We start from the raw sequence: 25437 nt of genomic DNA, 5'->3' as shown, positions 1-25437 counted from the left end.
GCCAGGTCAGAACCAAAATCAGACAGCAAAGAAACAAAACACTAGACAGGGGATGGTCAGCTAAAGATATGTACCAAGCTTCAGATTACAATACAAAGATCCACATCTGGGTGTTTCTGACCTGGAGTTTTGGGTTTTTAAATCCGGCACCTATTCTGGCCACGCTCCCTTGTTGTGTTATGGGCTCTCCTAAGCACACACCTCTTCATGCACTTCTTAGGCGCACTCTCAGCCTCCTGATCCCCGAATGCTGCTTCCCCCACTGTCAAGACAGAGGTAAGCCTAAGGGGTTTCTTGCGGTGGCTGCTTGTCTACCACCACTGGGCTATTGGGAGGTGACAATGTAATCCCAGACAGACTTGATGATGTTGAGATCAGGGCTCTGTGGGGGCCATACCAACAAGGGCTGGGCTGGAAATAAGTGGACACATGACTGCCTGTTCCATCTCTACCCCTCAACAGCCTGCCTGTGTAATCCCTGCCCTTAACAGTCTAACTGTGCCATCTCTACCACCAAAGACTTATACGTTCACTTCATTCATTCCCTCATTTACAACTCATTCATTCACTCTTCAGCTCCGTTTTTTACCTTACCAGGGGAACCAGGAACCTGTTCGGGAAAATAAAGTATTCTGACACAGTATGCAAGCGGTAAACTGCAGGTCTGCGTTAAACGGCTGTTGGGCCACATAGACATCAGCGTGGCCCCAGTGCTGCCCCTGGACTGGCAGGCCCACCAAGAAAATTCCCCGGTTTCCTGGTAGGCCAATCCGGCCCTTATAGCCTGATTCCAGCTTTCCTTGTTCTCCTTCTGTTATAGATTTGCTGGCGTGCTTGGGATCATTGTCCTGTTCGATGATTTAGCTTTCGGACAGATGTCCTCACATTTGACTCTAGAACCCTTCACCACCGTGCTTAACAGCTGGTATGCAGTGTTTTTGCTGATATGATGTGTTTAGTTTTTGCCAAATGTGGAGCTGTGCATTATGGCGAGATATCTCCACTTTGGTCTCATTTGTCCAAAGGACATTGTTCTAGAATGTGGTTTGTTCAGATGCAACTTTGCAAACCTAAGCCGCGCTGCCATGTTGTTTTTAGAGGAGGGATATAACTCTTGGGCTATATAGAGGTGGTCACACTTGCTGATGATCAATTGAACAAGGGCATTTGATTAGCAGTACCTGTATGCTACTTAGCATCTTAATTCCTGTGGAAGCAGTGAGAGTGTTTTTCCCACATGGCTTCTCAATTTTGGCTTTATTTTTGCTGAATAAACCATGACACTGTGTAATATGTCATGAGTTGTTCATCTGAGGTTGTTTTTACCTTATTTTGTAGACCTGCTAAGAAACATATGATAGGAAAAACCAATGCACCTACAGTCCTCAAAATTGCCTGTTTCTTTGTGATTTGTGATCACAGTCTGCTTTGAAGTTTCTGCCAGGGAGAGCCATGGCTGATGCAGTATAACTACCTTATGTGTTGATGCTGTGCTCAGTCTTGCCATGGTGTATGCCTTTTGTATGACCTTGTTAGTGAATTTGACTGTTTCTCACACAGTGATCATTACCATTTATTTGGTTTAATTGTTCAATCATATACAACTATATGCCTACAAAATCCCTGACTTTGTGTAAGTGTACCTAAAAGAATTGATGCTCTTTTTAAGGCAACAGGTGGTCATGCCAAATATCGATTTGATTGAGATTTTCATACCTGGGAACTTCTGGGCTCCAGCTACCCGGAGCCTTCCCTTGCGGGACGTGGCCAGGACTGGCCACTGGCGTCAATGGGCGGTCCTGTGACATCGGTGGGAGTGCCCACTGATATCAGTGGGAGGTCCCCCCTGACGTCAGGTTCCACTGACATTGGGGGCGTTCCCGCTGACGTTGGGTGCGTTCCCGTTGACATCAGTGGGAGTTCTAGCTGACGTTGGGGGAGTTCCCTCTGACGTCGGCGGCGTTCCTGCTGACGGCAGCGAGAATCGTCCTCATTTAAAGGGGAAAGGGGCGTGTCAAGACCCTGCTCCCGCGACCCGGAGAATTCGGGTCTTGACCTGGACAACCGGAGAAGCGGTGCTTCACCCGGCAATCTCCAGGCAAACCCGGAGAGTTCCCAGATATGGAGATTTTTCTTCTGTTAACTTACTACAAAAAATCTAATGGAGAAGACACACATCCAGGCTCAAATGAAACAAATCAAATAAAGTTGATTAATTCATGATGGGGTGCAAGATAACTAAGGGTCCAGTATGTAAAAATAGGAAACCAACAGCCTCAATCTTGACACACATTTTCCTTGTAGCACCAATTAACCTTGTCAAATGTTTTGATTTCTTGTAGAGAAGATAAATTAAAACAAACTAGAGACGATAAATTTAAACAAACTAAAAGAGGAGGTGGCAAGACAAACCTTTTGTGGCTTGGGGCATGGTAACAAATGCAGTACATATTGTTGACAAGAAAATGGCATACATCTACAACAAACGTTGCTTTTTTTGTACCATTGGTCTGAACTGTTTTTCACAGTATTGAGGTCTGTATCCAACATTAGACCTGGAATCTGTAATTGAGCTGCAATTGTAAGGTTCAAAGTATTCTGCATGAGCACTATAACTAAAATTGGTTAATAAGGAATAGTAACACTTTTATATATTGCTTGAGTATAACATAGTGTATGCACTTTTCTTTTTTACTGGATTGTACAGGGGAAGTTAATTGCTGCATGAGAACAGATCATAGGTGCCTTAGTTGGTAATTCTACAAACAATTATGATTCACTTAGCTCTATTAGAATGTTCAGGAAAATCAATCATCTATGTTCATGTCCTGATGGAAGATGTTGCATTGTGAACTATTAAATTGTAAACTTTAAATAGGTTTCTGAAAAATATAACAATTTTTACCCTTTATATGCCAGTTCAGATGATAATTCCTTGACATAATTATATGCAATACATTTCCATGAGTACTCAGTAAAATTATCTTTTTAAAGAGTCTTAAGAAATGGTTCAAAGAGATTTTAAACAATCTACAGTGGGCATCTTAGCATAAGAATTCTTATGTTGTGCCGTCATTCCATAACTCAGAATAGCAAACCTTTTAATGGATTTCCTTATCGATTTTCAACAGCTGAGTGTCATTACAGAAATGGCTTAAAGTTGTTTTTGACTAAATTCCTTGGGCATGTGAAATCTCAAAGCAAGTGCCAAAAATAACTTTTTGCCACCATAAGGGATAATTAATCTATTTAGTAACCACAGAAGAATTCCACCACATCATATGCTTTCTTGAGTAATATTAGGTATAAGGTAAAGCTAAAAGCTTATGAGTTATTTTATCTCAATAAAGTTTTAAACTCCCACCTCTGTTATGATAGGATAGTACACTGGCTGTTATTAATTATACTTGGCAATGTATAGAGTTTATGTATGTATTAGAAATGTGGCAAGGAAACATCCCAGGGCTTTATTGATGATATTAATATTGAAAGAACCCTCTCAAGTTGTCAGGAAAACATAAATAAATTAGTTATAATATGTATTATAACGCAGATGCACTGTGAGGCCATATATTTGTTGTGAAACTCATTTGTGGAATAATAAAAAATAATTGTATTAATCCATTGAACAATACACTAAAATGATTAAGTGATGAAAATGATTCTGTGATACACAGTTTCCTTGCTTGCTTAAGCATGAATGTCTTACTTTACACCATGACAAAAAAATGTGGTTGCCCCTTTTTAATTTTTAATATGCTATGTGGACACTGCTAATTTATAAGACATATTCTATCTGTACTATGTGAAACAAAGAGCAAAACTGTACTGCAAATGAAAAGAAACACTTTATCTACAAAGAATAAATGTATATAGATGTACACCTATACATGTATAATACTTACAGTAGAGCAGAGCAAATACATTTAAACAAACAGTAATTCTAAACCAAAAATGTCAGTGATTATTTATTTGCGGACATGTCTCTTTTACCCCAAAAACATGCATGATAATGAAGCAGCAAAACACTCATGTACGAACTCACATATTCACTAAACCTAGCCTGCATTGACAAAAAGACCCCGCATACATTAAATGGTAGGAAAGAAGATTGTATGCAAGGTGAAAAATTGGAACTTAATGAGTCCTCTCCTAGCCCTGAATAAATACCTTTAAATAGATAAATGATATAAATGTGCATGTTAATATAGTGATAAATAAATTAACTACAGAGGTTATATTGCACAAATATACCCCCCATCACCCTATGCCCTGCTGAGAGGGATTGGAGAGTTTAAATATTGCAAAATAATCTAGATGAGGCATCGAGCCCACACGCCCAGCTCGTTGAGATATCCTTGTCCCCTTCTTACTGAGGTAAAGGTTAAAATCCTCAAAGGAACCCTTAAGAGGGACACGAACTCCATCCTGCACCCCTCCCTCGCAAAAAAATAATAATATATATATATAGTATAAATGAATATATATATATATATACAGTAAACATTTTCTAAAAAAGCTACCCCCCCAATCTAAATACCCCTGGTTAGAGGATGAGGTCCATCGAGCAGGGATTATTTCGATTTCTTTACGTTTGTTTTACACGTGAGTTCTTATTGAACTTGCATGCTCCCACCTGAAGCTCGCAAAATTTAAAGTTGCAAGCCTTTGCATGCCTGTCACGTCCTTCCCAGGCTGCGGAGCTGCATATCTCGCTCTTGTTTCAATTTCCCTGTTTTGCTTCAATCCATTCCTGGATTTCCTTTTGCTCTGTTCTGATCTTCCATTCCTTGCTTCTGCTTCAGCTCTGTTTCCTTTATAAGGTGTGCTCCACCCGTGTGTTCTGTTTGTCTCAGTCTGCAGTCTAAGGTATGTCTCAGTGCTATGTGTTTGGTTTACATGTTTAGTTTGTTTCGTACCTCTGTCAGCAGGGATTAGCGTTAGGACCCACCGTCATTGGAGTACTTTGGCGTAGTGGTGGGCTAAGCATACTATGGCCATAAGATGTGACGGAATCTCCAATAGTTATCATACAGTCCTAGGCTAGTTTCTGTATTTATGTGTGTCAGTCTGTCCTGTATCCCCGGCAGCGGGGTGTCCTGTCTTGTTCCCTGTTGTGCCCTGTGTTATGTATATCTTGTCTGGTTATGTTTATTCCTTGTCTTGTTCACTGTTGTGCTCAGTAACATGTATATCTTGTCTGGTTATGTTTCGTGCTTGGTCTCCCTGTCCCTTGCTTGTTATGTGTCTGCTATATTTCCCTGCTTAGCTTCCATACTCCCAGCCTGCAGCATCCTGCATATGAGTCTTGTGTGATGTCTCATACCTGTTCCAGGGTGCCTGCAGGATTTGACTTTGTTCTGGACTACATCCGCTGCTATATCAGTTGCACATCTCTAGATACTCAACACCTGGGTGAGGGTGGTCGCCCTGCAACCAGGCACTGTTCAACTGCACCGTAACTCCTGCACACAATCTTTGGGCGCGCTGGGTCTTTTAGTCATCTGTTTGGACCCAGTTCGTGACAATGCCCTCACAAACGGCTTGCATTTTAGTGAATTTGGAAGGTTTGGGGTTTTTTTTGCAAGTGTTGGCATGCAAAGACATTTAACCTCAGGCGATGCTGTTTTCTAGTACAGGATGATGCATATAAATTTGTTCTGGGCATAATCAGAGGCTCGATTTCATTTTTTAATTTCCAACTGTTGTACCACTTAATAAAAAATAACAAAGTGATACTAAAATAAAAATACAAATGTTAATACCCAAATTATGCACAAAAACTCAGGGTATCCTCTAGATTCACACAACATAGAGTGAATAAGGCAAATATGTTTTAATACTTTCAAATTTGGTTGTATTTGTATTGTAAGATTAAAAAAAATACAAGTTTTTTTAGAAATGCCTTTTGAAAACGGTAATCGTTCTAATGCTGTACTATCATTCATACCATTGTTAGCTACATCATATGGTAATATTTATGCACATCCAAAGAAATGTATTTTAAACAGTGTAACATGCAATAAATCAGCATGCATCTGTGCACAATTTCTTAATGTGCCAAGCTCTCTATCGCGTAAGCCAAATGATAAATTGCAGTTGTCACCTGAACACTGTTCTAGGAAGACTTTATGAGTGATAGTGATATTATCCCTGATATTCCATGTATAACTCATCTGTTCAGATGTCCTGGATTGCTGCTGTTTTCAAAATGGCTTTACTTTATAGTTGACTTTATAAATTCCAGTTAGGGCTACTGTTCATACGTTCAATCAGGGTTCATACATGGAGAGTGGAGCCACTCAACACAGCTTGCAGGGAAGAGGAGCACAGCAAAACATTGGAATGATAATTATATATTATAAATATTGTTATTTAAAACCTCTTCAGTGCTCTTTTAATAAAAATAAAAGCTATTATTGTTTTTTGTTAAAATAATGACATTTTAACTTTTGGTAACCTAACATTGATGAAACAAGTTAAGTAACTCAAAATTGGAATGTTAATGTGTATGTATACAGGGCAAGTACATATAAGTGATAACTCAATAATTACAGATGACTTGTCAGTCCTTGTGTATTCATGCTTGCCATTTATTAAACATAAATATGACTTATCATGACTATCAGGAATATAATATCATGACTGGTGTATTGTCAATATGGGCATTCAATTATAATAAAATAAAGACAAGGCACAGAGGAGTGATGATAATAGATGGTCACAGTGTTACTAAACACTGTGACAATTTATTTTAAGGCAAGCAAACTGTAATAAGCTATATGAAGCAATTTTTCAAATTCAAAATGACTGATTTGCAACACTTGATGACTGGCTGGGTCTTAACATCCCCTGTACGGTGCCTCCCACTCAACATGAACCTAGCCCATGGTAAGTCCTACACTTGGCTACTTGTACCAGTACCACCTAAATCAGTCGGTCTAGGCGGACAGTCTCCCTGCTGTTGAACCAGGGGGGTGATTGCTCTTGGGTGATCAGCCCCTCCCCTCCAGTGTCATGCTGTTCAACGGGGCGGTTACAGGGAAGATCTGTAATTATTGTTGACCCATATTAGCTGTACTTCAGACTGCTAAGTTCCACATTGATTCCAGCACTCACAGACCCCCACCTGTGCTGATTATCTTGACCTAAAACAAAAGAAAAGGATAAAGTGCCTTGCAGCAGATTTATCAAAGATGTTTGAAGGTTGTGAAGTTCTCCCCTTTGCAGCTTCCATGATTCCTGCTCACAAGCCTCTCCCCTTCCAATGTCTAATTTCTTCTGCCCATTCCACACTGGCCTGAATCCTAGGTGTTTTGTAAGCTATGATATTCTAAGCCCACTCATTTACCCTTTATTAATGCAGATTCATGGGTTGATATCTGCACTTTAGGGCACAAAAACCTAATCTGTATCTCAATGAATTCCCATACACTCAGACGGACCTGTCAGTGTTAATAACACAGTAATAAGAAGGCTCTAACTACCCTAACACATTACATTTACTTGGAAATGATTATGATACAGTGGGCGCCCCTTTCCTAATGCTTCTTACTGGCCTGCATCAAGATTACCAGGCTGCCTAACCAGGACTCTTCTGGTTATATATCTCCATTACTATGCATATGTAAATGTGGATAAAATACAACTAACACTTATTTATTATCAGATCATTCTAGATAGAAATGGGAAAACTGCACAAAAATAGATTAGGAATAAAAGCCAAATGTACACCTTTGCAAAGCTGTTGCCTCTGTTACAGTTATCATGTCAGCAGTTTCTAAAAAAAAATAAGAATACTATTTTGATTGATCTTGCACATAATTGATACAATTATCTATCCCTGACTTAAGAAGCTAGAACACAATGTGAGGCTTATATGGAAGGGATCGCCTATACAATATTTAGCATCATCAAATTGGTTTATAATAACTACCTATGGAGTGTGTTTTAGTTTTTCGTTCTGTGACTGCGGTGCAGCTAAATTTGCTTGCCTTCTAAGGATGCCAGAATTTAGTAAAGGGGGAGAAACAGACAGGACTAACCATGTAAATCCTTAAAACAAGAAATTAAGATCACTGCTCCCTGCAACCCTAACATCCATGGTTATCTTCTCCCAACCAGTTGTCCTGACCAGTGCCACAGTGACACTGGCAGTTCTTGATGCTTAATGCCTAAATGAGGGACAGTGCACCTGTAGGTAGAGATTGAGTAGTGTTCTGGGGTTAGCAGAAAGAAAATTGATATGCATGATCAGATCTTTTTCTAATATGTAATTACTGTGTTTTTCATACCTGTAAACACAATTACAGGGGTTAATTACTGTACTGAACTGTAAAATATCTGATTTGATAGAGAGGTACATCATCTTGAAGCTTGAGAACTAAATTTAAATGGAATCATTGAAACACTTATATGCGGCACATCACAGGGCCGGAATGGCATAATGAAATATGGCGTTGGTATTCAATTATTTCCAGGGCTGGTTTTAATTCCCAGTCTGGCCCTGGGTACATCTCAGTTTTGCAAGCAATGTTGCACTTATTAATCATAACTCATCATTAAGATACCACATTTATGATATCACTGATTAATTTGATGTTTTCTCAAGGTAAGATAAAGGTCAATAAATCACAGTTTATTAAACACCCGTTAAATTATATTACATTTATTTTGACAGTTTAAAAGATCAGAAAGGATTTAAGTGGCATGGAGTTTGGCAGACGTTCACAAATTCAGCTTTCATTTCACTGACATTCCATTTATAAAGATATAAACTAGACTTTTTTTCTTTAATTCATGTAAATGTCTGAAAACAAGTAGGGAAACCAACAAAAGAAACAAAAACAAAGCAAAAAGCTCAGAATTTGTGTTTGCATTTCATTCTTTTCACTTACTCACTCCCACTAAGTGACTAAGGCTCTGTCACATTCTAACTCTTTTACACCCTCTCTCACACTCTTTCACGTTCACTCTCTCTCAATGTCTCCTACCTCCTCCGCCAACCATCTCCGTGTTGCATCGTGTTGCATCTCCTTTTCTGCAGCTCCACCTCTTCTCTTGCCTCGTCTTGTTCTTTTGTCTTCTGTATTTTATCTTGGTCCTCCTCTCCAGGGCCGGCCCGACAATGGAGCCGAGTGGGGCAACCGCTCCAGGCGGCACTCTTGAAGGGGCGGCACTTCGCCGCCCCAAGCCCTTTTTTTTTTTTTAAAGCGAAAGAGAGAGAAAGGGGCGCCGCTGTCAGTACCCGCTCGGCGCCCCTCGCTCTCTCCTCTGCGGCGAGTCTCCCTGTTCGGTCTCGGTGCTGGCTTGTAATGCTGAGTGCCGGAAGATTTCCGGCGCTCAGCATTACAAGCCGGCACTGAGACCGAACAGGGAGACTCGCCGCAGGACTGCTGAAAGGTAAGTACAGGGGGGGGGGCGGCAAGGATGGAGGGAGAGGAAGGGTAGATAAGGGGGGGCGGCATTTTAAAATTCGCCCCAGGCGGCATTTTGCCTTGGGCCGGCCCTGCTCCTCTCCATGCTATATGCTCAGTTAACCTGGCCTCCTGGATCACTTTTACAACAGGGAGTAGCCTTAGCGCACACCACAGGGACAACCTCACCCCTGATTGAAAAAATAGGGCAGAGGCAGAGAAAGAAAGGTACAGCAACGCTTCTCATTCTCCATGGATCTGTCCGCATTATTCTGGCCTCTTGGGGCATAAGGATGGAGCAACGAGTCACCCAACAGAGACAACTACTCCCCATTCCTCCAATCGGGGGAGAGGGTATGCGCATAGGCTCTGCCCTGTTTCATAAGCACTCTGGGTGACCTAAGCTGGCCAGCTGTGGGAGGTGATGGATGTAAACAAAGCAAAAAGCTATGAATTTTCATCTGAAGTTCACAGGCCCTTTCACTCCCATTCAATGTCTCCCTACCTTCTCTGCCGACCACTGCCACTTCAGTGTCTCGCAGCTCAGCTGCCATGTCTTGCATCTTCTTGTTCTTCTCTTTTCTGTCTTCTTTCTTCATCTGCATCTCCGTGGACATAACATCCCAGGGAAAACTTCCGTCAAAATAGTGGAGCTTCTGGTGACGTCCTCAATCCCGATTGGAGGGTCGGGGTAGATGACGTCACCTGAAGCTCCGTCATTTTGCCCAAATATAACCTTGTGTGAATTTCCAACAAAATGGGGGAGCTTCTGGTGATGTCACTGAAAGCTCCCCCATTTTGCGCCACAATGTTTAATGTGCGCACTTAATGCTAGTGCAAGTGTAAACCTGAAATTGTTTAAAGATAATTTTGGCACAGCTTCTTTCTCATGGCTAATAAAACTGTATTCCCATATTTTTGTATAATATAAATTTAAATACAATCTATAAAGTTATGTATTTAGTTAACGTTTTATTCTATACTTTGAATTTTGAACTACTTTGTTCAGTTTGTTGTTCCATTAAATAAAACATCAACGAAGGCTCCCTCAATGTCCACCAACTTGTGTATATTTTTATCGGTAAGGAATTCGAGTTTGTGTGTGTGTGTGCATGTATGTATGTATGTGTAAATGTAGAGCTTCCGCTGGCCATCATCATACCTCCCACCACATTAATTATCCTCCAACCACCAAAATTTCCATCCCTTACAATCATCACTCCATATTGCATAAAAATCATCCTCCTCCATCTTCATTCCCCCTTACATAATGTATTATCATCACCATACCCACCCAACATTATTTTCCCATCATCTTAGTATACCCCTCACCTCCCGTCCTCTCAGTCTAGCAGAGGAAGACCACACTGTAGACTTCAAGACTCAGAGGCAGAGGACAGGTAGGTTAGAAAAGAAATATGTTAGTAACATTTTGTGTGCACATAAATTTCCATTGTGTGCTGGTTGATAACGTGTATGTTCATGCAGATGCACACACACGCAGCTTAGAGGGATCATTGTTTGTGTGTTGCTTGTTTTGCTTTTTATGGGGTTGGAATACCACTACTTGGCTATAATTTCACCCAAGGACCAAAAGATTGCCTTCAAAATAGCACATAGTGGCATAGTGCCACTTTAAACCCCATGACGACAATTGATGCGATAAGCACCGAAATCCCTCCGCCTAACGACAATGATGTGCCTGGCATCTCATGGGGTAAAATGAGCATAGAAAGCAATCAATTGCTTTCTTCACTCAGGTGGAAATTGATGCATACAGCAAGACCAAAAATGTAGGGGCCCTGTAGAATCGCTCCTAGGAGTTGTCGTATTAACCATATTGAAAGGCTACATGCCTTTCAATGATTGCTGCGCCTAGGGGTTAAAAAAATTAAGAAATAAGCCCAGCCAGTGTTGCTGAAGTGCCTTGATATAGAGGGATTCAACGATACAAAGAAAAAGTCAGGGGCCCCATTTGATCACTCTTACGAGCGTTTCAAACTGCTACCTGCTAGAGTTCCCAGAGGGTCTCTCCCCTCCTGCAGCCAGCCATGCAGGTCAATGGAGCCCAGCTCTATAATCACTGTGATCAGTGAAATATAATAAAAAAATTAAATATTAAAATAGTTTCAAAAAAATAAAAAATGTAATAAAATTGAAAAATAAAGAGACTACAATGATGTCACCATGACATCATAAGGGGAATCATCCAGTTCAAAGAAAGTTTTCCCTAAATTTTTAAAAAATGTAAAAATATTTTATGAGCAAGTCCTAACATTGGCACTGTATCTTCCCAAAAATCTTCACATGAAAACAGTTAAAATACCAGCAGGGTGTCTAGTTTTCACAAATATATGGTTTGATAGGGTAAATTGATTTGGCTGGTTTCAAAGATGTCACAAATAATGCATTGGCTCAAACTGATCAGATGTCAAAATAAAAAAAATCTGCACCTCCCAAACATGACCTTTTAGCCCCCCTGTCACGAACCGGATGATCGGGTCTGATAGGAGCCCAGGTGCAGGGGATACGAGGGGCTCTGTCTGTACCCCATGATGCATGATGGCTTGGGGTTGGTACAGACAGGCGCAGGAAATAAAGCAAAGACAGAAGATGCCGATTAAGAGTTGTATTGTATATGATGGTACAACAATATATCAACAAGGAAAGTCACTTGGCAGGAAGCACTCTGGTTGGGGCACACACGGCAGGAAGCCCTCTGGATGGGGCACACACGGCAGGAAGCCCTCGGGATGGGGCACACACGGCAGGAAGCCCTCGGGACGGGGCACACACGGCAGGAAGCCCTCTTGCAGGGCACACGGCTAGAAGCCCTCTTGCAGGGCACACGGCAGCTTGCCCACTTGCAGGGCACTCGACTTGTGAGTCCACTTAGTGGGGCACTGGCCGCAACTCAGGAAACAAAGCAGGAAACAAAGCAGGAAACAAAGCAGGAAACAAAGCAGGAAACAAAGCAGGAAACAAAGCAGGCAGTCCTATAACGTCAATGTCAAGGCCCAGACTGAAGGGCTGGGCAGGTTTATAAAGCCTGGCTTGATCAGGTGATATGAAGCAGCTGGACCTGATAATCACTTCAGAGTGGTTCAGAGTGACAAGGGTGGCCACTAGAGGTTGGAAACGGGAATGAGCAACGCAAAGTATGAACAAGTCCAGCCAGCGAAGGGTGAAAACGTTACACCCCCAAACAACCTAACAACCCTATGCATGTGGTCTCTAGTTTTCAAAAATATATGGTTTCATTGGGTACATTGATTTGGTCAGGCTCAAAGATGTCCCAAATAGGACATGGGCACAGGTTCACCAAATGTCAATGTTCAACATCAGTGATGGATACCAGGAGCTGAAATTGTATGTGGGGAAAAAAACCCCCAAAAATTATAACCACAAAGTTTGACAAAGGCTGGTAGTAGAATTAGTGCATGGAAAGAGTTAAAGAACTAGCATTTGAAATACCCTGGTATGTCTAGTTTTCAAAAATATATGGTTTGATGGGGGTTAATTAAATAATGGCTCTGAATTATGTTTACACTGTTCTAAAGTAGCCCATAAAATTCACTTTATTTCTTATAGAATAAACAAAACTGTGTAATAAAATAAATGGCAGTGTATCCACATGTTCTACTTGATAATAAATGATAAAAATTTGCTCAGAAGGCAGATATTAGTATTGATTTTACACTATTAATTGTGGAGAAAAAAGGACACTGATTCTACGTGGTAAAGATTTAAAACCCCTCTTGTCCAATGCCAAGAAAAAATGCTTGCCATGACCATTGTTGCATCTTACTTCCGGGGATCTGGTGGTATGATTGCGGCCTAACCATCAGGATACAAATGACTAACAATAAAAAGCAATGCACAAGAACGTGCAAAATGTCATCTGTTTACCCACTAGCGATAATAGGGGGCTCTATAGAAAGGCACCAAGCAAATCTTCCAATGTTATACCATTGCCCCAGTGGGAGTATTTAAATACCCATTATTTTCCTTTGCCTGTCTCACTGGTAATGTACACATGTTTTCTGATGTCTCTGCTCCTGCTGCTTGGGTGGCTCTGTCATCCTTCTGATCGCCCAGACTAGCAGCGTTTGCAAGGAGTCAATTCCTGCTTCGGTAGGCCAGATTCCAACCTGACGAAGCTGACACTAATTTAAATATCCAAAAGATAATTTAGGGCAATCACAGATTGGCTTTACCCTAAAACATTTACTGTCACTTGAATGGCAGATCCAGACACATATACGGTATTTAATGGCCGATTTAAATCCCCAGTCTAGGCTTGGCATGCACTGTGACCACAGATGAGCTCTTGTGTACATCTCAGCAGCGTTTTATAGTGTATTTTTATGATGTATATATGTGTGTATATATATATATATATATGTATGTATAACAGTAAGACCTTCTGATGGTTTTTAGGGTGAAGTGATTAATTAACAGACCTACTGCCCTATTCTATGTGTTCCCAACTGTAGAATGTCTTGGTACCAACCAATATTATGTTTGGAGAAAATTTCATAACACTGTGATGACTCATTATAATGGTGCCAAATCCTATTTACTAGAAATAAAAACTCAATTACAAGTGTAAGTGCTGACAATACAAACACAGTGATGAAAAGATACAGTTACTGTAGAAATATTGATCTCGTACTCTATGAAGTTGCCAACAGAACCACATTTAATTTTGACACTGGGAAAGGACCAATCGAAAGCTATTTGTGGGAGATTTTAATCATTGGTGAAAATAGACAATTGATCATTTGCCACGAGAGGGATACAACTTGTAGGAGAATATTGATTGCCTTCATTGCTAGATTATTTCCATAGGGAACATGGCCTAGGTGCCCAGTGCCAAAACAACCCCATGACCATAGCTTCCCTAGTTGTGCTACCAACATGAAGAAAACAACTTAGAAACATTATTTTAGTTCTAAGAGAAAAGTTTTTGCAAGATATTTAAAAAGCCATGCTTCAGAATTAATCAGAACTTAAATCAATAGAGCTTTAGTTGGTGGAGCATTTCATTATATACCCTAGTACCCTGTTAACATTAGAGACAGCACTTTTAAAAGCCTTGTTTTTTTTAGTGTTGTGTAGCTGATAACCTGTTCGCATGGAGTGATTATTTTGCAGCCTTTTTCTGGTCTCCCTACCATTTGATTTGTATTGTGTAAGTGATGTCTGTCTACTGTAAAATAAGTCTCATGTTAGATACAGATAAAAGCATCTTCGTGACCCAGATATTTCAAATTTGATATAAAATATTCCATAAAAAAATTAGATTGCAACATATTTATTTTTGTGCAACCTCATAGGACTGGAGTCGTGGTTAAATTAGTTCAAATCTACACTAAGAGGGTTTTTGGTGGTAGTTTTTGCACTAGAGGGATTCTGTCATCGAAACTGCAAATAAAATGAAATTAGTGTTAAACCAATCATATGCTTTTTTAGAGCTGAGAAGCCATAAATCTATAATTCCCACTGCATAGCTATATGCTATGCAGTAGGAAATATACAGCTATTCCAATCCTGTGCTGTGCTAACAATCCAAGTATAAAGTATATGCAAACATGCAAGTCCATGTGAGAATGGGTTAGCATTCAAAAGTGACATACCATATGTCTTTATTTGCCTGTCTGCAGGAAGATTTCTTAGTGTACATTGGAAACGTGTTCATATTTTTGATTAGAGTAGGATTGTTTTTAGACATGTCCATATTAACGTAAATTTTATTTTACTGGCTTTTTGGAGCCCACGAATACAGCAAATAAAAAAGCTTCAGGACTCAATCCAACAAACGCATGGAAAAAAAAACAACAACTGAGTAGAATATTTTGGGTTCTAAGCATAAGCCAGAATTAAGCTAAATTCCATGATGCACCAGCCATACACAATGAGATGCCCTTTACAATATGAAGCCTTTGTAATGAACTTGCAGCAGTTACTGTGTGTTCCAGTATACAAGCCATGCTATTATGGACATAAAACCATATACAAAGCTGAAAGTACAGTAAAAGAATTTTACGAATATATATAGTTTAGGAAGAAGCTATGTGAATTCATAGACACCATTCACCTCTACCCAACAAGAAGCAGCCATCAGGTAAGTAGCTAATCACATTTCCTAGTGAAGTTCTGATTACATGGAAACACTGGTCAGTGAAACCACACCAATAATTTGGCAAACAGAGCTTTTACTTTCTAATCAAAAGTTGTTTTCTCTAAGCAACCTTCAGAGTCAGTGATTTTCGAAGGTCACTTCTGTGTGAATATTAACTAGATTGTAGACATATGCAAATGGCCCAAAAAGGATTTGGATGATTTTTTTTTGACCCGGGCAACAAATTCTCTGCCCATCAGGTTTGGCAGAGAAGTGGTCCGCAGAAGTGGAAGTGGTTAGCAAAGAAGGTAGGAAAGCAGTTACAGAGCGTGAATGAGAATAAGTGTGTGATCGTGTGAGTGAATGTGAGACCATGTATTTCTGAGCTTCTTGCTTCATTTTAGTCCAAATTCACAAAAATTCTGCAAATTTGCAATTCGTATGAACCCAAAGTCTACTAGATTGCCTCTACTGATTTTGTTTGAAAATGTCTCCTGCAGTGGATGAAGATAGTATTCATATATTTTTACAGCAGAGGAAGCCTGCACTGACAGCATCAAAGCATATACCCAGATCATCATTTATTAGGTGTTAAAAGTGTTTCTTGATGCAAACACGTTGTATGCAGAGAAGTCATATTTAACCATTACTATCTCTTTATGTTCCAGAGTGTGTGCAACTCCACCATTAGGTATTTTTTACCTTGAAAATGTATGATGGGGAAATAAAACCACATAATTCTGTTCACTGGGACTACATTTGAGGACATAACTTGATTTGTTCTTTCATTGAAATAGCATTTTTAAAAAAAAAGAAAATTGTCATTTTTTTCATTTCATGAAAGTAAAGTATTAAAACCTTGATTTTTTTAAATTGTGTGCACTAAAGACTCTGGGAGGCAATATTGCTAGAGATACAGTCTCTAGAGGAGGTTGTCTCAGGGCAGTGTAATGTAAAGCACAAATGAAAAATGCTTTTTTTTAATACACATGGTTTCAAATGCAGCTGTTTCTATGGGGTATGAAATACAAATTAGATAATGAAAACTTAAGGTTTATGGTTTTGTTAACGAACCTCTATTTTGTGCATACCCTTTTAAGGAGATTAATCCACCCCTTATCTTTTTTCTTCCAATTACATTTGTATAGAAAAAAACCTTATTTAGCTCAATAATGGAATCTTAGCCATCATGTTACCCTCGTACTGAAGGCCAGCACAACAGTATGGACCCCACCTATGTATAGTAAAACTACCTGGGATTTTTTTTCAAATACACAGAGATAATAACACATTTTATAAGGATTATGCAATGGTAAAAATGCCAAGCTTTTGCAAACTGAGCGCATAATAGAGGAGTATGCAAACACCTAGGGAACTGAAGAAAAAGGAACGGTAAACAGAGGGAGGCAAAAACTTGAGCTGTCATCTCCCATATTGTGCCACAAGGACATGTCAAAAACACAAATGAGGTGGTTTGGAGAACTAACAGCGCTTGAGCTCTTACAAATATTCACAGATTCTACCTGTAACATAAGAAAATTCTTTACTTCTGGGAGTCCTGAGATTCTGTAGTACACACTGACCTACTGGCTCATGCTACACAAGGAAAAGAAAAAATGTCGGTGCGCTAAGCTAGTCTCAGGCTCAAATAATACAAATGTATAATATAAGGCCTACCAAACAGTGTGAGCATGCTGCAAATACAGTGTGTTGGCTGTACAATGTATACAAAAAACAAAATACTGTCTGCGCTTCTCACCCTAATAAAGTTGGCAACAAATATATAAACATAATAAGGTTTTGGTAGCAGTATAGACTGCTTTGTGTGCCCACTATGTAGGAGGTGAGAGTAGGATCTCACCCTATTGAGAGTGTGCCTTGACGTGGCGGGTGAGCTTAATCATGCTACACAAGGCCAGTTTAGATCCATAGGCCTGGATCCTGTCTGTATCATATGAAGAATTGGCTTATACGGCTAAACTAAGACCATGTGAGGGAAAATACAGAGAAGTTGGACTGTGGTGACACAGGGAGAGGGACATTTAGCTCATTACTCTGGAACACAAAGTTTAAAGAAACTTTATCGTGGTTAAAATGTACTTTATTCTTATTTGTTCTTTGTTATTTAAAGAAATGTATTTTATTCTTATTTGTTCTTTGTTATTTAAAGAAAACTGCTTTACACCATTGAATTCCTTTGTTACATTGTTACACCTGTATCTATTTAATAAGTATATATATATATATATATATATATATATATATATATATATACATGCATTATATTAGCACATTTAGATCATAATTATAGCTCTAAAATAGTACTTTGTAGTAAAATAAATTAATGATATTATCACATTGTTAGTGAAGAGGGTAACTGTTTTTTATCATTGTCTGAATTTCTTTTCGGTACAATGCCACTTTAAAACATATAAACTAATAACTAAGGGTGGGGTCATTAAGTGGGCAAAGCCAGCAAAGACAAGATTTCACTCTAGAGTGGATGGGTCATTATCATGAGTTACATGAATTGGCAAAGAGATGGAGAAATGTGAAGGTGTGACCCGTACATACCGAGAAAACTTGTGAGGAGAACTTGTCTGAAGTGTCAATTAATGTGATCTCAGTTAAACCAAGAATAGAAAAAAAAAATACAAATTATTTGTACCTGAGCAGATCCCTACATTGATAAAATAAATATTTTAGTTGTGGAAGTAGAGAACTAGTAAGATAAATTAGGTAAACATTTTCTGTTTATTTAATGTATTAATACAAATAAATGAAGGATTTGAGATGATACACTGTATGTCCAGATAATATTAGCTATTTCTGGTGGAGCAGAACCTAAGTTAGAATCTAGACTCTTATACTGCAGAGGTATGAGTCTGATAACATTTTTAAGGAAGGTTTTCTGGTTAAAAGCAACATGGTATCCCAAAGAGCAGAATAAAAAAGCAATTCAGCTTTTTTTGGTCAAGTATGGAACTTATTCCAATCCAATTTTATGTTGGCAATCCTGTTATAAATATAAATGCGTTAATAATAACTCCAGTTAAGTCACTCTGCAGACCTCACATCCAAAATCTACTGTAATGTTAGTAATGCAGGTTTTACTCGTGCTCATATGAAGATACAATATTGCTTCGGTCACTTTTAACATTAAGTCCCCAAAATACCTCATAAGGAGACCCTATTTATTGTGTCCTCTGACAGAGGCAGAGGCAAATCAACACAATCCTGATAAAAACATAAAAACAAAGCGAAAGCGGCGTTCAGTTATTCAACAAATGGCCTAATTTTGTAGAGGTATTTCCAGCCGTTTTATCACAGATGGATGAAGTAGGTGCAAATCCTTAAAAATAAATACCACTAACAAAATCAGTGGCTCCTTGCAATGAAAATGCCTGTTTGAAAACACAGGGGGGGGGGGGATTTCATTTAATCTGTACTAAAGCTAGACTAATCCTTTAAAGCATTATTGGATCTAAAGTATCAGAGCAGATATGATGAGAAAAATTCTGACCTGAGTGAAATTCGGCACAAAACTGTAACATTGTGGTCAGTTCTTGCGTTCATGTACAAGGACATTGAAATAGGTTTAGTTTGTGCTGCATATCTTGTAGTTTGTTTCCTAAGCAGTAACAAAAATAACATTATGTTGTAACCTGTCTAAACCCGGAAGAAACATTAAATAATAGCACGCAATAACACACATATAAGAAAATGCACATATAAGTGGTAAGTTTGCAAGCAGGGGTCTCTTTATCCTCTGTCCATTCTAGTTTTCTCATACCCCTTGAACATATGTATTGCATGAAGCGTTGTATAAATTGTTGGTGCTAGATAATAATAATAATAATAATAATAATAATAATAATAATAAGACTTGACAAATAATGGTTAGATAACTGACTTTACCAAAAAAAGAAACTATTTATTATTTGTGATTATTCCTCAGTGGCACTAAGATCTTTGGCGGTAGACACTAAAAATTAGCTAGTGGAACAAAATGCCTGGATTACAGTGGGGAAAAATTCTTCTCAACCAAATGACCCGGTAAACATATCACTACAGCCAAATACAGGCTAAATATCCAATAGACAGGTTATGCTGTCAAAATACCAGAATGTTCGGGTTACCAGGAAAATCAAATTCGAGTAATAGCAGCCATTGATTTAGTCTTCTAGGACACATTTCAGACCATTATATCAGGGAATATTGTATGCTTGTGACCAAGTGTCACATATTTATAATGAGATTATCCTGTGTAGCTAGTAATTAATTAAAACGCTGGATGTCAAATAATACCCTCTAGAAAAGATGTCACCACCAAAGCTAGAAATACTAATGTCAGCTCCATCTGTAAAACTTTGACAAGTTGAGCCATTGATTAAAGGTAGGTTCACCCAGGGCAGACCAGACATTATCACAGAATGTTTCACAAATGTATCAAGAAGGAGAATTACCTCTTAATGCCTACAAATAATTCCCAATCCAAGGTGATGAACACATTGCAAGAAAAACGGAGTTTAATGCCAAAATGTTCCATCACTTCATGATGCTAGGATTTTACCTGTTAACAAGTTACTATGTATTAAGTAAAACTAAGCACAGTAAAGTTTTAAACACCCAAAAGATGGGTATTTCATGCTGGTCTCTGCATTGCAATTGCTTTGTGTGTAAGCCACTGAAATGGTGGGTTCTGGAACTTTAGTCTTTGTTTTGTTTTTTTTTTGTTTTTTTATCGTATTTACCAAATCCACGTCTTTCAAATAAGCAATTTTGTCCTCTAGCTGCATGAGAGCTTTAATTCTAAAACTCTTTTATTATTTCCCTTTCACCTTGTTCGTCATATTAATATATATTTTTATATAAAATACAAATTAATATTACATTAGAGTAGATTTTGGATGTGAGGGCTGCAGAGTGACTTAACAGGCGTTACTATTAACGCATTTATATTTATAACAGGATTACTAACATAACATTTATAAGATTAAGTTCCATACTTAAGAAAAATGCTGAATTGCTTTTTTTATTCTCTATATTGCAGCCTAAGAGCTGAATTACTTATGCATTGCTTAAAGTTGCTGATATATGAAACTTGTATACAATTTAGCAATCGACATAAGCTGCTTCTTCTTGATAACTAAGATATCAAGAATTCACAACAACTATCCTCTCACTCATATCCTAATTTAAGAGGCATAAATGTAAATCTATGTATTACTGAAATATAAATAACACAAGTAGGCCAGATGGCTCCTTAACAGGGGAAAATCCATTAAATAGGGCAAAAATTACTTTAATGCAGCATTGAGATATTTGTATTTTCTTTAAGAATCTCGAATTAAAAAGTAATCTGGTTTCCCTCATCATTAGGTTAGTAGGCTGTAACCATGTACTATGTTAAGTGGACCCATGTGTAAGTAATATAGCACCCAAAGTGGTCATAAATTGGCTTAGCCAATTAATTTTATGTGATACGGTATTTTCTTAAAATAAAGCATGAGGTAGCATACACCTATAAAATCACTCATATGTCATGGGCAATATTTCTAGTTGTAGCAATGAAAATAATATAATTGGTTATATTTACTAATAAAAATAACAGCTTTTAAAAACAGCAAAATACAGAGAAATAGTAGTGATGCCCATTCTTTATCAAAAAGAAATTAAAGGTCAAGTTTATTTATGGGGGGCAATAAGCATCATTTAAAGCCCTACAGATACTGTTCATCTGATGGCATCTTTTTGACATCTTTATAAAGCTGCATTGGAAGCTGTCCAAATGAATGATGCGGACAGAAGTGCTGTTCCTATAACTAGATACACATTTAAAACAAAAAATGCATTGCAATTTTAGATGTCACTTGTAACAATCTGAAACATTATGCAGATTTAGTCCCTGTCCCACTATTAGCCTGACCTCATTCACTGCAATGCTAACAGCCACAGCTATATTATTCCCTAAGCCTTCTCCTAGTAATTCTTTGAGAGCAATTGCCTTAGTAATTGGCACTTTTAGCTGCAGATGTAAACTGTTGAGTTCCTCATTCCCTTCTCTTACATTTACTGTAAACATCGAAAACCACAGCAGTGCCAAGACCACAAAAACAAAACTCCTGTCAAAGCTTTTTTAACAAAAAAGGGATCACATTAAAATCTTTCAAGGTAGAGACTGATAGAACATTCCTCTCAAGTCTCTTCCTGCTGAGTTACCATTAAACCTAATTACTCTGTGGTTATTGTCAGTTATTGCACACTTAGTGAGTATTTAAAAGGTTTAGACTGTCTACAATTCCCATTATGATTTCCTATGTGATACAAACCATAGATACAGTATAATGATATAGCGCTAAAGCATTTTATAAAGCCTTGTCAACATACACATGACAGCATTACATAATAGATACAAATGTATAAGCATGAATTTCACGTAAATATATAGTATTGTGTCTTGTTTATTTATCAACATATGGCTCATTTGTGTGTTACATGATTGATGATTCCCCCCAGATGGAGTCTTGGCTGGTTTGTTAATGAACTGGAGCTGCTGGTGATAATAGCTTAATCTTTTTTGAAAGCAGATGACAAAAAAAATGGAATGCTTCAAAGGATTGTCTCAGATTTACTTTGTTGCTTATATACAAATGAGACACATGGCAAAATGTTTAAGCTGCAACAGCCCTCTGAAAATCAGCTGTTAAATTACGTAACAACTATATTAATATAGAGCTGTAAATAACGTATGGAAGGTTGAGGTAAGTGACCATATACACAGCAATGAAATTTGAGATGACACCTCCAATATTGGAACACAAACTACACTAAGGAATATAATCTAAATCTGTGGGCTATACACAGTTAATGTACTTGTACAGGAGAGGACTGGGACGAGATCCTAGGGAACAGACTCTTGATCTGATCTGATTTAAAGATATTGGGCCACCATATAGCCATATGGAGACATGAGTTTTAGGAAACGTTTTCTCCCAGACTTCATTCTTTTCTACTTCTTCTATGATTTGGTTGTACATTATGGTCTTTGGTTGCAAAGGTAGCGCAATATAATGTACATTGAACATGTTGTTAGAGAGTTTTGAGACATATTTTTTGGCCATCATTGTGGGTTTGCCCACATAAATGGTGCCAACCCTTTCTTTAATTGAAGAAAAGGGAAGACTCAATGTAGGTGCACACAAATAAAAGCTAATAAGGCACCTGCAATACAACCCTACCTGGAATATCCCAAAATCAAAGACCTGTGTATTGCAATGTGAGAGAAGATAAGTCTGAGATCTACATGGAGAAATAATATTGGAAATGTAACTTACTGAAAAAGATGTACTCAGTGTAGCTGCTCCATATTTTGTCATCCCGGTACTGATTTACGAATGCTGCAGTCCCTGTCGAATTACAAGCTACCATATGGAATCCAGCTTCCGAAAGCCTGTCAAACGCCTGCTCTAGATAGGTGAACTTCAGGTAGAATCTAGAGGTGTACTTTTCTGGTGGCCGATCTGGGTCTCTGCTTTCATTCAAAGTTTCTCCAAAAACTTCTTTGGCTAAAGCTATTCTACCACAAACCATAATCCTGGCAACTCTTCTGAATTTGGCGTCAGCTTGATTATCTCTAACCATTGTATACGAGCCTCTGTAACCTATGGTGATGAAGCCAGATTTCTTATCCAGTGCTGCAGACCTGATCAGGTCACTGCTCTGGGAGTTCTCTTCAATATCGCTCTGACAGCCTTCATCGTTCATTGAGCTTTGCTTGGTTACCTTTGGTGTGAGTATCTTTACCAGATCGTTTAGCTGAAAGTACTCAGCCTCCCTTAGTAGTCTTTCTTTTTCGGGGAAGTGATCGGGCAGGGAGAGCTGCTTGTCTCGCAGAAAGTCCAAGACATACCTAAAGAGGAATCCATCTCGGTCAATGAAGAAACGGGATCTGTTGTCCCTGGGTAGATCTTTTAAATTGTTCCTAGAAAACATGCTGTACAAAGTACTGTCTGGAACGCTGGTGAGGGTGGAATGTTTGGTCACATAGACTTGTCCACCAACGTTCAGTTCCACCACGTCTGGGAAGGGATAGGACATCTCGCTTATGGGAAGGATGGTCTCTTTCAAAGCCATTTCTTCCAAACAAGTGTTTCTGGATCTGGGTATTACGGGTTAAATGCAAAGTTATTATGAGGTGCCGAGTCCGTGTGGAATGTGTAAACCACGGCACTTCACCAGCAGCTTTCAAAATAAGACTCACAACTGAGCAACTATCAGCACCAGGAGTGTGGACAGCGGCAGCAGCTGCAGCCACAGCTCGTGTGACGTCACTCCTATCTGCAGGCTGGGCTTCCAGAACTATTACGCATCTGTCCTTTAAAGGAGCAGCAGTTGCCTTTCTGTGTCCTTCAATTAATAATCATCTCCTCCAAATACGTCATAGAATATTTGTAGACGTACAGTTGTAGGATGTAAATTGATGTGTAAATGTAATTTTGTGACCTACTTCTTAGCTTGCATCGGTAGATAACACGTTTATCATACTAATACAAGCATATGCACATAAATGCTTTAAAACAGGCAAGATCGAACATATCAACAAATGATGACACAACATAGAAATCAGATCTTAATTTAATTAATACAAAATAATGAAAGATTCTATTCTTTTTGGGGGCACCTGGAAATAAGACTTTGAGATGGTTTCGACTCAGGGGTAATGTCCTGTTAAATAAACACATGAATTGCAAAAGATAAGAGGATTTCTATTTTGTTATGCATCACAAGAACCAAACCCTGATTTTTTTTTGAGGCAATAATTAGCTTACTCTCTGTATATATTACTCTGTGCTATATAATTACATTTATAAAATGAAAAAGTGAGTGAAAAAGATTAAAGTGAGTTTAAGTTAGTAAAGGACAGCTTGTTTTTTGCAGGAGATTCCTCCTTCATAATTCATAGTTACATTGATGTTTTGGCTAATTGCAACTCACCTGCAAAATCATGGTTTAATGAAGAATTTACTGAGTATTCTGAAAACATTCCTAGGACTCTGTACACTAGTAGTAATTGCTTTCTACCAAACTCTTACGGTTTTAAAAGGCACCGTCAGGGGCAAAATATTTTGCTGGCCCAGATACTGGACAGTCAAATCAAAAGCCGTCAAAGTAACACGGTAATTTAGGCTGAAAAAAAAGACACAAGTCCATCAGGTTCCACCTTGAAGTTGACCCAGAAGATCAAGTAAATGTAAAGACTTGGCTGATCTATATTATTCTATACATTGTAAGTCATATCTTTTCATTTTGCCTCTATCTCACAGTGGCTCAGAAGTACATGAAACCTCTAACATTTGGAGGTCTGTTTACCAAAGAGGAAGATTGCAAAGCAGTAGGAAATTTCAACTCCCTGTTATCCCTATCCATTCAGGAGAACAAACCTCAGTGAGTTGGCCCTGCATAAATTATAGGAAATTTGTTTAAACTTTTCTGAGTGAGTTAACTACACATACATATATGATTAGCTAAGCCTTTCCTGCAGGACAGGCTCACTGGGATTTGTCCTTGACATTCTTTAACTCGGCTGCAAACTCCCTCATTAGTGAATAGACCCCAAGGAGCTGTACAGGTTACACACTCCAAAAGATGGCCATGAAGATGACAAGTCCTGCATAAGACCCCTACCACTTCTATCTAATCACTCAGAAGATTACTTTATTTATTAACCCCTTAATGACAAAGCCTGTACATGTACGGACTCAAAATGCATTGTTTTCAATGGGTTTAGGGACCGACCATTGTCCTTAAGGGGTTAACAACTTGCTGTCATTTTATTGTGAGTATTTTAAGGTACTTATCTGCTTTGTGCACATGGAGCTGGATTGATTGGGGATG

General features: G+C 38.6%; 1 protein-coding gene across 1 annotated transcript in view; it reads right to left on the bottom strand.

The window, feature by feature from the left end:
• LOC149283263 (BTB/POZ domain-containing protein KCTD8-like) overlaps positions 1-23676 on the bottom strand; it is a 41123-nt gene extending 17447 nt beyond the window's left edge. The window contains exon 1 of the mRNA XM_089497779.1: positions 22878-23676. Within this exon, the coding sequence (XP_089353905.1) occupies positions 22878-23676 (799 nt within the window). The remainder of the gene's footprint in view (positions 1-22877) is intronic.
• Between the last annotated feature and the right edge of the window lie 1761 nt (positions 23677-25437).

Source organism: Sceloporus occidentalis, unplaced genomic scaffold (assembly GCF_023333645.1).
Source record: "Sceloporus occidentalis isolate IW3139 unplaced genomic scaffold, rSceOcc1.0.p SCAF_107, whole genome shotgun sequence".
NCBI classification, from domain to species: Eukaryota; Metazoa; Chordata; class Lepidosauria; order Squamata; family Phrynosomatidae; genus Sceloporus; species Sceloporus occidentalis.
This window is presented reverse-complemented; position numbering and strand designations above follow the sequence as displayed.